The 12,857-nt window shown below is 45.2% G+C and overlaps 1 protein-coding gene across 1 annotated transcript in view; it reads right to left on the bottom strand.

Annotated features, from left to right (window-relative positions):
* Positions 1-7,241: 7,241 nt before the first annotated feature.
* Positions 7,242-12,857, bottom strand: part of AJM1 (apical junction component 1 homolog) — a 236,530-nt gene continuing 230,914 nt past the window's right edge. Inside the window, exons 2-3 of the mRNA XM_085611009.1 lie at positions 10,033-12,281; positions 7,242-9,653 (exon numbers count right to left, since the gene is read on the bottom strand). Of these exons, the coding sequence (XP_085467135.1) occupies positions 8,526-9,653; positions 10,033-12,222 (3,318 nt within the window). The 5' untranslated portion in view covers positions 12,223-12,281 and the 3' untranslated portion in view covers positions 7,242-8,525. The remainder of the gene's footprint in view (positions 9,654-10,032; positions 12,282-12,857) is intronic.

The following is a 12,857-nucleotide window of genomic DNA, read 5'->3' as shown; positions in this document are numbered from 1 at the left end:
TTCTGCTTACCTTGGCATAAAGTGAAGTCAATTATGGCTTCCCTGTGCCCATGCCTCTTCTGCCACCATAAGCAAAAGACACACAAATAATGGACGGAATGCAGAACAAAGCAAACATTCAACTTCAATTAAGAGATCTGGGTTAAATCCATCGTTCTTTTGCTCACCATGCCACCCCAGTATAGACCCAGCCATATGCAAATCAGTCTTGAGCCTGCTCCTTATGGGAAGAGACCAGTCCGAACTGCTAAGCCAGGACATCCCGGGACCAGAAACAAGCATCCTAGGACCGGTTTCGGGGTTTCACCCCTCATCAGTTAGGTTAGCTTGAATCCAGTGGCACAGTGAGCACGGGACCTACACCTGGGCATACCTGGCGCACTTAGGGCAAGAAAGCAAAAGACTGGGTGTAAATGTTTGATTTGTTCTGCATTCCGTCCACCATTTGTGTGTCTCTTGTCTTTTGCCACCATAGCAAAGAGGTGGCCTGATGAATGTGAGCAGCGTGGAAAGTGGGTAGGTTGCTTCTTCAGTACCTCTACATTGGAATAGCCATGGGGCGGCATAAGGGATAAAGAAGCATCTATAGTCTGCTCCTGCAGATGCATCACCTCTCTTTTCAACAGGAAAGGAGAAATATTCCAGATCATACAGGGGAAAAAGTTGAATTATTTCAAAATAAGCAGCTGAAGGTAACCTTTCCTCTATGATGGCAGCTAGAGACATCTGATGGGGCATTTAATGGATTCCTGTCACTAATCTTTATCTGCTTCTCCAGTCGTATCCTTTAAAGACTTGGGGCCAGAGACTGAGGAAAGTCATGTAGGTTTACAGAAATGCTCTCAAAAACATCCTCAAACCCTGCATTTGTACTGGAGTGTTGAAGTTATCCTGGTAGGTAAAAGTTAGGTTTATTGCTTGTTAGATCCTTGCGATGCAAAGACTGCGACACAGAAGAGGTTCAGTGTCGTACTGCTGTGGTTACTTACTCACTGCCTCCTTGACAACAGATCCTACTTTTCTATGTCACAGTCCTTACACTCCTTCCATTTCAATGATGCAGTGAGGGTCCCCTGAGACTCCAGAATATGTCACAGTTATCCATAGACTTTAAACAGAATTGGACCCCCCCCCCCCCTGTACCGCAGGGGCTGCAGGGGTCTGCGTTACTCCCCTGACGTGGTCAGTGTCACAGTATTAAAGGGCTCAGGAGAAGTGCCTTTTTGTGGGGGGGAAATAAAGAGACCCCGATTTTATTTGCTCCAGGTGATGATGAGCTTCTTTTCTGGGTTCCGTTTGGTTTTCCACTGCTGAGAGGCTACCTCAGGGCATCTCAGGATATAAACATGGTGAAGAGGAAGAGAAACAATAATCGCAGTTACTTGTTTTTAGGTCGAGCCTTGGCAGTGCATGCGCTGCGAGGCATGCTGTATTCAATTAGGGACTTGAAGCTCCGCCCACTCTGCCCATATTTTTGTATCATTGTCCTCTCTAAACTGTGGCTGTTCATTGGTCAAAAGGCTTAGTAGTCCCTCCTTAGAAACGCCTGGTCTCATTTTGTAACCCCCCCATGGTGATACCCCCTGTTATGTGTTATGTTTGTTGGTACTCGGTAGGCTTTAATTACAGCCTCCGAGCACTATTTTCTCAAATTGCTTTGTCTGCCTGCTGTTGAAGGCAGAACACCCCGTCTCCTAACTTTTTATTTTATAGCATGGGCCCCGAAAGCATTTGCAATGCAATAGGTCTTGCATTTGCAAAAGTTTAAGTTATTGGCATTGTAAATAGCAATGCCTTTTATTTATCTGTATTAAAAACGACGAAGAAATAAAAGGCATTGTCATTTACAATGCCAATAGCTCAAACTCTCGTAAAGGCAAGACCTATTGCATTGCAAATGCTTGTTGATGTAGCACTTGAGATCACACACCCCTTACTTCTATGCACACTAAAAAACCAACATTCATTTATCCACTTTATGGTTCTCAGTATCTTGACCTCCAAGGACGGAAGGCTGAATTACCCTTGCTGGGATTCAAATTTGGGACGTTCTCATCACCGCGGGGAGCATCAACCCACTGAGCCATCTAGCTAATAGTCAGTGCCACTGGAACTATGGGACAGGGTGGACCAAGTTATGCGGCAAGGTTAACTGAATTATCAGTCAATCGATCGTTTTGTCTTTTTACACATGTAAACATTCTCTGGGAAAAGGTTCTGCCTCATTAGTAACAGTTTAACATTCAGATACAGCAATAGGCAATTGAACAGTGACCAGCCAACTTTTGAGAAGGGCCTTTCAATGTGTGCCAGTCAACATCTGACACCACATTTTCAGTAACTTTAGATCTGTTTGAGCTGGAAGCAATTTGGTTTGTTAAAATCTACAAATTATGCAGCAGATAATGGATTAGGGGTCAAAGGCAGCAAATAATAATTATGCGGAAAACGCCACGCCTGCAGAATCACATAATTCCAGTGGCCCTGCCGAAAGAACATGATGGTAATGTCTCCCATTACTAAACAGAAATCTCTACACTCAGCCCCACTCTCCCTTGTCACAGACCCCTCCACGGCCTGCCTTCCTTTTTGAGCCCCTCATTAAGTGGTCTTCAGACAGTACAGGCATAGCTATGGGGTGTGATAAGACCCAGAGATGACGACAGTAACAAAAAGAAAGAGAGGGTTTCTCTAAACATGGTTCTTTTTCTGAGGTTGGGGTTCTTTTCCAAAGCTGGGTGGCTGTTTCAGGTACAGATACAATGAATACCCATGATGAAAGGACTGTGACAAGGAAGAGAGGCACTAGGTGTGATGACATTGCCGGCATGTATTCGGGGCAGTGCACTGTGTGCTCAGAATAGGACCAGGTGTACCTCTTATAGCTCTTCTTAATTGTCATTGGCCAAAACACTTAAAATGGGAAATGGACAAAAAGTGTGAACCCCTCATTCCGCAAGTATTGTCAAAAACACAATCATATTACGTATAAAGGATATGTAATCAATTGAGGAGGAAAGACTGGCGTGTGCTGCTAAACATGAGGGGGCATAGGGTGGTTAGTTTATTTTGGGATCCTCGCATATTCCCACCCAGCACATCACTCTTGTTAGTATAAACGTAAAAGAAGAGAGAAAAAGAATAAGAGGGAAGGAAAGAAGGAGAACAGAGAAGAGCAAGAGAAAATGAGAAAGACAAAGATCGAAAAAGAATGAAAAGAGAAAACTGGGAAGGATGGAGACAGGAATAAAACAAGCATTGGCATAGCCAATAGGTCTCGCTTTTGGGACCTTATAAGTGTTTAGCCATGCAACAGTTGCATAACTAAATACTTATAAGGTCCCAAAAGCGAGACCTATTGGCTATGCCAATGCTTGTTTTTTGCTTATCATTTTCTCGTTCATTATTCAGGGCTTGGGTTGGTGCCCAGGGAACTGTCGAACAGAGAAATAGCGATTTGTCGAAAATGGCAAGGCACCGTGTTTTTAGAGGGAAACTGGGATTATAACTCTGGCCTCTTTGTTTCATAGTCTGTAGGTTAGAAGTCAGTCACTGGGCCATATTTTTTCTCTATAAAGCTAATCTTGACTATTCTTCATCGACCACAAACCGATTTTTTTTCACAAATTTTAACAGGTCTTTTTAATGCTCGATTCAGGAGTGCTCATTAATATTCCTGAAATGTGCAGACATGGGGTCCTTCTAGGCAGGATTTGCATTAATCTGCAGGTGTTACTTAGATCTCTGAAGTTTGCGCACAACCCAACGAGCTGTCCTCACAGAATTGTCTTACTATTGAACTCTAAAGGTGAAGTATTCCCTTGTAATGTTTTACATTGTAGTGGAACGTTCTTATCAGTGAACAATGAAGATTCCATGCTCACTACGAGACAACTTCTTCAAGAGAATACATTCAATGTAGCGCCTGTGTTTGTCTGGTGTGAGTAACACTAGAGCCGCGCTGTCGTCAGTCTGTTAACACCTTGCAGGCTTTGAGTTCCACTTCCTGTTTTTTCATAGCCCTCATGGGAGCGTCTGCTGAGGCCACTGGGCAAATACAACGACCGCCGCCAGTCATTCGGAGCAGAGTGTGTACAGGGGAGTGATAAACGGCTTTGTGAAGTGCAAACTCCTTTGATGCCATCTTCGTTGCCACCGGGAGCAAGCTGTGCCTTTTGTCAAAATGTCTGTTTATCCAGGGTCACTGCGGTGCCCTTTCCGGGTGTTATCACGCCGATAAGAGCCGTTCCTCTGACTGCACGGCCGTTTGTTTCCATTTGACAGCAAAGACGCATTCACCTTTAAGCATCTCCTCGCCACCCAGGCGCCTTGTAGCCCCTCCGTCAAGGCGCCTGATCCTAGAATCAAGGGGTTGAAGGTAGTTAGTTGATAGATGACAGTTTTCAATGGTGATGGAGAAGTCATGTCTGATCGCTAATGATTCCAAGTAAAATTCATACTGATGACTCATTCTAACAAGCATTGGCCGCATGCGCGCCTCGCGCTTAAAGTTTAAAAAAAAAAGACAAGCCCGGCGGAGCGTGGCGTGTGCGCGCTTGGGGGCGGGGGAGCGCATTCCAGGCGGGGGAGCGAACCCTTTGAAGTGCTCCCAAAAAGCGGAGTGCATGGCGGCACCAAGCGCGTGATTGTGCGCGTGCTAGCAATGCAATCCGCTTTTTGGGAGCACTTTGAAATGCCCTTTTACAATAGTCTCGCTTTGCGATCGCTTACGCGATAGCAAGGCGAGACCTAAAAATATATGGAAAGACAGGAAAAGGACTTGGTGACATAAAGGAGAAATAGAGATAGAAAGTGTAAGAAATAAAGAGACATTGAAAGGTACTGTACCATACTGCAACGTTTATATTGCACTTACTACTCCTCTGTAGGACACTGGAGCACTTGCCTATATGGGCAGCAGGCTACGTCGTCTAGGGTATGAGATTGGAAGACTATTGCCTTTGTTTTTGACCCTGTGTGGGAAGTTTTTACATGTGGTGCGTGATGACCACTGAGGTGTGGTTATCGTGTTAATGGGCACAGCACTTAGTAGGGTGGTGGAAGAACTGGTGTGAGGGATAGACACACATTTTTTGATTTTCGATAAACTGGTAGCTTTGAGCAGCTCTGCTAGTCTTTTTATTGCATTTCTTATGATCAAAGGCCATTGGATTGCCTAATCTGTGACCCCTTTGTTCAAAGGTTGTAACTATTATCCCACATGTGATTGTCTTGAGAGATGTAAAGAAACAGTCATAGTATGTAGCTAGTTGGGACCTGTAGCGGTGGATTCGATTAGATTAGAGTCCTCCAAATGGCTTGCAGAATGTGGCAGATTTCTTCAACTATTCCATGCCTGTTCAGTTGGTGATAGCTGGTTAATGAGCTGGGACAGTACTTGGTGATGGAGAAGGCCAATAGCAGATTTGTCTTATGTGGGTGGATTAAGGTAGTGGCGCAAGTGGTATAAGCGAGTTATTATGCAGCCAAAATGAACTTCAATTGGCTGCCAACCGCTGGGTGCTTTGGTATTAGTACAAGTGTGGGCCAGAAGGGCTCTACGTGATTTGGCATTACTAAATAATACACAGGCTAGCCACAGGCCAGCCCTTTATAAGTAGAGAAGAAAAGAAGGAAGCAAATGAGAGGGAAGATGTTACAGAAACAGAAAGAACCAGAAAAAAATAAAAAGAAATTAGCAAACAAAAAGGGAGTGAATACCAGAGGAAAAAGAAAGATAAAGAGACAGCTAGAAAAAAAAGAAGAGAGGGTCAAAGACTTGAGATCTAAGGAAATGGAAAGAGAAAATTAGGAAATCGAAAATGAGGGCAAGACAATGACATGTTCCATACAGAGAATAGGCACAAAGTGCACGGAAAAGAAGGTATAAAGCTTATCATCTCCCTTTCTCCCAGCCGTTGTTCTACAGTCTTCCCATTGGTGACTTCTTCCTGCCACTCTGTTCTACGTCTGAAACATCCCTACAACATCAAACTATGAATGAACTGTAGAGCAGTGTCAGCTGTCACAAAGAAAAAGTGGTGTGGCGAGTGTGGCGGGAGCGCGGGAGGGGGAGGGTGGGGTTTTGGGTGGAGTTAAATAATAATAATTTTAAAAAAGAAAGCAAAACTTACCTACAGCTGCCAGCCGCCTCATTCGTGTCGCCCCGGTCTTCCTGGTCCCAGCAGGTACTGGGAATACGTCACAGACTCACTGTGCAATCCCCGCGCTGCTCTCATACTATGAGAGCAACACAGGGATTGGCCTGAGTGGGCTGAAAAGACGCTCCACTCAGGGAGTCTGAGGGGTATCTCTAGCCCGGCTGTTCAATGCAGCTGGGTTGGAGAAACCTAAGTGTGCATATGTGTTTGGCCGGCTTGAGATGGCCGGCCAACTTAGAAGTGCACAGAGCACTGCTCCTCCCCCTACCAAGGCCCCCCTCCCTGCTGCACGCTGGCTCAGCCAGCAACTGAAAAAGAAAACAATAAAATGACATTGTTTTATTTTTCAGGTGCTCGCTGGGAGCCAGTGGGGCGACGCTCCTCCGCCACTGAGGAGGAGCCGCCCCTGCTGTAAAGGAATCATTGTATTAGCAGTTGTGAAATCCAAGTGCCTTGTTGTTATCCATTGTGATTGTCTGATCATAGGTGTGGTTTTAGCAGTGGGTGGGAGGAGTTCGTTTTTTTCAACTCAAAGTATGTGAGTGAGGGTGATCTGTATATTAGAATCGGACATTGTGAATCTTACTCCTGCCACTGAAGAGCCAATGGTGGTATTCAGGAACCAGGAATCTCTTTTACCTGGAGCTGAACTGTTAGCACTTCTCCATCTCACAGATGTCCATGGACACCTCGCAGAACAAAATGGCTTCCAGTCAGACTCAAACCCGTGCCCAAGAGAGGAGGGGATGTATGCCAAACAACTGAGCCACAGCTCACCTCCAATCTGGTGTTAAAAGACAGGTAAGCTAGAACAACTATTCCTCCTAATATAATAGCCGCCGACCTGAAACTGAAAGACATACTCAGGAAGCACTGAGTAAATGCCGCCATTTTGTGCCATCTGCCAATTGTAAATGTAGACGACAGAAGGAATCATTGAGGAAGGCCTTGTTGTTTAGACAATGAATTACGACTGGAAGGAGCTAAGGGTGCTGAGGGGGAACTGGGGAATTCTCCAAGAGCAAAAATATAAAGAACGAGTGATCACAAGTTTCGTAACAAATATTAGAAAAAGTTAACCTCTTCTGACATGTATTTTCATTTTTTTCATTATTTATTCATTTTACGGTTCAGTTTCAGTCACTCACAACTGAAGATCAACAGATGCCTTCCTTAACTTTCAGCTCCTGGGACTCCAGGGGACCTCTGTCTGAATATATCAGGCAAAATCAAGACAGGAAGCTTGGGGTGGAAAGAGGAAGAGAGTAGTATAGGTGCTGAACAAAGCCCAGGGGCTGCAAAGGCTGAGATGTGTGTGGTCTTCAGCTCCTCATGTATGAGACTATTAAATACTCTTTTTGGCTACCTTAGGCAAGTTAGGGTCTGTCAAATTACTGTTCCAGGCTATCAAATTCATCTGCCCATCTCGCTGTCAATAAACGGATTTTTAAATAATGTCCTAACTTGTACACATGCTTCTCTTAGTGTATATGCTTGCTCTAAACATTTATGTATCTACTTGTAAACCTTTTATATCAATTACCCTCTCAAGCATACAATAACATTCAACATTTTGGTATTTTTGTACCCCTTTAGGATAAGCAAAATATTTCCCCTGACCTCTTCAGTGCAATATGAAGCCCATACTTTCCAGGGCAGATTGTAGGCCAAAAAGTGGTTTGTTTCCTAGTGGTTAAGATTTGCCCTCCCTTCCCAAACTCAGGAGTTACCAACCTCAAACTATAAGTGTTTGCCACCACCCCCTTCTTGGGTACAAACGGACCTTCTAACTTGAACACTGGTGAAATGTTGCTTGAAACCATGAGTGGAACATGCTGATGACCCCAACAACATGCTAGAAAATTGGGGGGAAAGGGGAAGAAGGTAAAAGGTCACAGTTTTATATCCAGACAGATTGCAGCAGTCCTGTGCAAACCTTCCAGTGACTTTAGAAATATCTGTGATAAAGCATTCTCCCTGGACAACCCCCATCCACCCACACACACGCACACATACTGTCTGAGTTAAGCACCATCGTTTGGAAAGCCATAAATAATATACCATCCCAATGCATCAATAATAAAATACATTTCTACAAACAATAATATTCATAATAAATATCTGGTCGTATAAAGCAGAGGCCTTCAAGTTGAATTTTGTGACGCCAAGGAAGTCTTAGATGACAACCTTTGAAGTCACAAACATTTTTGGGCTGAGTACCTGTTTAATGGGGAATACTGGAAAGGAGCACTTTGGCCTCCACCAAGAGTTTCCCAAAAAGATACAAAAGGGCCCCATGATTGCAGGCAAGTTTGACAATCTCTGCTGTTTTGGATAGAGTCTCTATGTTAGTGGCCCCTGAGGTCACATAAGATCATCCAGAAGATTAGGGCTTGCTACCCAGTCAAGGGTCCTAGGTTCAGAGGCAGCCATGATCATACACATGAACTGCTTGCCAGTCCTCTTGTCAATGGGATAGATGGTGGTGGGGGTGAACCTCTTGTTGTCCTCCACAAATTCGCACAGGTGCTTGTAGATCTTTGGGAACTCATGGCGTAGGAAAACCCCTCTTATTCTCAACTCCCGCTGGATATGTATGAAGCAGACCTCCCGGGCCTTTCTCCCTTCCTCGCCTTCCTTATCAATGTCTGTTGTGCCCGGCGGCGGGGTCAGGATCAAGGTCTCCATGTCTTTCTCCTTCTTCACAATTTTCTTCTCGGGGCTAGATGAGGCTAAGGCTATCTTGGCATATTTCCGGATTGTCGGCACTTGGTCTTTCATAGAAGGTCGGTCTGGCATGGGTTGGCCGACAGCCACGGTTACATTCAGGAGAAAACATTCATCAGGGTCATATTCGGCTCCAGATTCCTGGAGCTCCTTCCCGTAGTCTCCCAGGTTTTCAGAATAGCTCTCTAGTTCTCTCAGGGAGAGGAATGTAGGGGCCATAAGCAAGCCCTCCAACCCAAACTGCAAGAAGTTGTTGGAGGATCCAGGGCTGGGGAACCCCAGGAACAACACTCCTCTTCCTCTCGACAGAAACCCAACCTTGGCAATCCGGGAGAAGGCCTTGTGCACCTCCATGTTCTCACGGCAGAACTTGAGAATGTGCCGGCAAATGCTTCCAATTCGGCCATAAATACAGTTCTCTTTGTGGGTGTCCCAGTCTTCCCGTCTGCAATTGCGGGAGCAATAGAAGGTATAACAGCTGTGGCAGGACTTGAAATAAAGGCAGGCATTGAACATGGTCTCAGTTCGCCTACACTTGGCATTTGAGCACATCATCACATCATCTTCTTCGGCACTCAGTTCAGGAGAGCATTCCTCTGTAGGCTTATACAGACTGTTGTTTGGTTCCTCTGGAGAATGCTTCCTATGTCCTTTAAGTAACTCTGCTGAGAGAAAGCTAGACACAGGCTGCTCCTTCATTGGCTTGGGCTGCATCAGAGAGGTTAACACTCTTTGAGACTCTGGTTTTCCCACATTCTCCACAACCTGAAAGAGAGAAGGGGGAAGGGTATGTCTTAGAGATATTCAAAGTCTTCAAGATATTACATCATGACACAAACTTCTTTTCACAAGATCTACTTTTAGAACTAATTAGGTGGCATTACATGGAATCTGGGACTGGGAAGCTGTCCCCCATAACATTTAATCACAAGAAGGATGTTCTGTTTGTAATTGCATCGTAAATCAGTTTTGATAGCACAAACTCTAGTTACATTTAAAAAGGGTTAAAAACAAATAAAAGAGAGCCACAGGTATATTAGTTATATGTAGAGACTAGTTAGGACTTTAGCTTCACCATAGTCTGGGAGACAAGCAATCTAGCTGGCCCTGGAAGTTGTTATTAGAAATCACTGTCAATGTTTACCTCTTCGTTTATTAGTTTCCTCAATTGTTCAGTCAGAGCCTCTGCTGCCTCACTTGTTCGCCTGCTGGACGGAGGTTTGTAGTCTATCACTAGGTCTGCAATCAGTTCATCCAGCTGCTCCAAACTGCGCTGACGGGAGGCGCTGTTTTCAATTGTCTCTTTGGTAGGATCCCGTGGATAAGAGACTGGGCCACGGAACATCCGCTGTGGTTGGCCAGAGTCCAATGCATTCCAGCTTGCAGAGCGCTTCTCATTCTTACTAAAGCCATTAGCTTTGATGTCATTATCTGTGATGGTGATCTCTGGGGTGACAAACCAGGACCTGCCCATGGTGTATCTCCCATCCGAGTGCATCTTTTCAATAATGGAGTTCTCTGAAAGGGAAAGTGCAGCGTAGCGTTTTGGAGAACAGGAGAGATTCACAACCACAGGTTGACGTCTGTCATCTGGCGATAAGGCACGTCTGTCCCTGGACAGCAGGTTTTCATAGCTGCGTCCTCGGAGCAATGGGTCTTCTTTCCTGGCACCCGGGGTCAAGATGTTATCCCAGGACTTAGAATAACTCCTAGTGTCAGCCCCCAGCCGCTGCTGATTCATGCTGTAGCTGGCATGCCAAGAAGAAAGCATGGCCTCCCTGCCAGATGACTGGGGTGTGAAGGGAGACATTGGCAGATGCTGGTAGTGTACAGATCCCTGGTCAGGAAAATACCATTCACTCAAATGTAAGGGCTGGGGGCTTCTTGGGTAAGGATATGTCCTTGAAAATGTTTCCCTTTCAGAATATTTCCCATAGTCCTCAGCAAAAAACATTCTTGAGGAGGCACTCTGGATGGGGTATGCTCGTGGGTCTTCTGTGTAAAAACCATGAGGTGGGGCGCTTCTTGGAGGATAGAAACGCGGATCCTCCCCATAGAACGTCCTTGAAGGGGCCTCTTGAATTGGGTAGGGTCTTGGGTCCTCCATATAAAAACCCCTGGGTGGTATGCCCTGCATATGACTTTTGGGAGGGTCTTCCATGTAATAGCCCTGTGAAGGGACACTATGCAGTGGAAATTGACGGGGATATCCTTCATAACCAGCACTTTTCATAGGAGGTGTTGGGCTGAATCCAACCTGTTCCTCAGTGTAAAAAAACTTTGTGGGGACATTTGGACTGCCGTAGCTGCCACAGTCAGGGCTGTCCCTGAATTCCCTTGGTGAAGGAACATTTTGATAAGGACCATATCTAGGATCTCTGCCATAGTATTCACTGGCAGGATTGTTTTGGAAATGCATTATTCTGTGGTCCATGCTGTAGGAATCACTGGGTGTAGGAGTACGAGACACTGAGATATGTCGCCTGTTTGGCACTGTGAGGCTCCTAGGGGTACCTGGTAGCCTTTGCCAATACTGCGCCTCCATCTGGTTTTGGACAGCCTTCAGGGTACGTGAGGTGTGCTGGATCACTGCCTCATCCGGCTTGATGTCCATGCGACACCTGACATGTGGGGTATTGGTTGGCTTGGAAGCTTGACTCTCTTCAATTGAACTGTTACTGACACACAGTGGTGAAATACGGCTGGCATTGCTTCGCTGTGGCTGAAGCTTTATGGGATGGACCTCATTCACTAAAGCCTTCATTGGTGTATAAATACTCTCCCGCTTGGGGGATGGCTCTGCTTTTGGTGGTTCCCTGGAAGCACGGTGGACTTCACGGCCCCTTCTGACCGTAGGAGGTGGAGAAGAGGATATTGGAATTTGAACTGGGATGAAGGTGGATTTTATCCTTGGGGCACTTTTTGATCTTGCCCTTCTCTTTGGCTCTGGTCTACTTTGTTCCTTGGGAGGGTCCACAGTTCGAGCTTCATGGCTCGCGTTAAAAGATTCAGTAGCAGAAGATCTTATTGGGACTTTTTTCACAACTGGCTGTGAAGATGGTTCAGGTGTTCCCGGACGCCTAGGTAGACTTCTCTTAGGCTGTTCCATGAGTGGAACAGTATTTGGCTGGTCGTCGAAGGACTCAAGGAAGTCAAAGCTTCGGCAGTGCCTTTTGTTGAACTGCGGCGGGTTGTGATCCTTTGAGCTGGACATGAAGACATCACATGGTAGGAAGGGTCTGCAGTCTTCGGAATCTCCAGAGGACGTCAGGTTTACATTGATGTCTTGATATACCGTAGACACTAGTATATCAGGTGGGTCGGTCCGTGTCATCTTAAAATACCTCGTCTTTCTCCAGCTTGTGGTTAGATCATCTCAGCACCAGAAGAACCCTGTGGATAAAAATAAGTATATGTTAGAACATTTCACATATAACAATTCAACTGTATATTAAGATCAGTTGTCACTTAATTCTCTGACACATTATATTAAGGAGGTAAAGGCTGGCAATTTGTAGCTTTTTTTTTTTTTTTTTTTTTAGAGGAAGAGATTGAGATTTCCTTCGGTAGAGGGAAGACTATATATGGACTAAAATTAGGATATCTCAATGTAAATTTAGAAATTCATTCATAGCTTTCGGGAATGAATATTTGAAAGAGACACCTAAAATGTTGCCTTGCAATTTGCACCCACCAGTTTTACAAAACACAACATTGAATCCAACTTCTATTCTCAGCCACAGAAAGTACTGGAGAAGTGACAGCTCATCTCAACCTTGTTGTCATTACCTTAACCCTTGTAGCATTTGCATATGCACAACATAGTTGCTTTTGTCGCTGTTCTGCAACATCTCTGTCTCACCCCTCTGTCTCACATAAATTTTAATATATGATGTATGTTAGTGTCAGGATCACGCGGCCCGGTCCGAGTGTTCGCAAATTATAGGAGAACGCGGCCTGATTATCTCC

The sequence above is a fragment of the Triturus cristatus genome, chromosome 1_2 (assembly GCF_964204655.1).
Source record: "Triturus cristatus chromosome 1_2, aTriCri1.1, whole genome shotgun sequence".
In the NCBI taxonomy this organism is placed as follows: domain Eukaryota; kingdom Metazoa; phylum Chordata; class Amphibia; order Caudata; family Salamandridae; genus Triturus; species Triturus cristatus.
The sequence above is the reverse complement of the archived record's forward strand: the minus strand, read 5'-3'. Positions and strand labels throughout refer to the sequence as shown.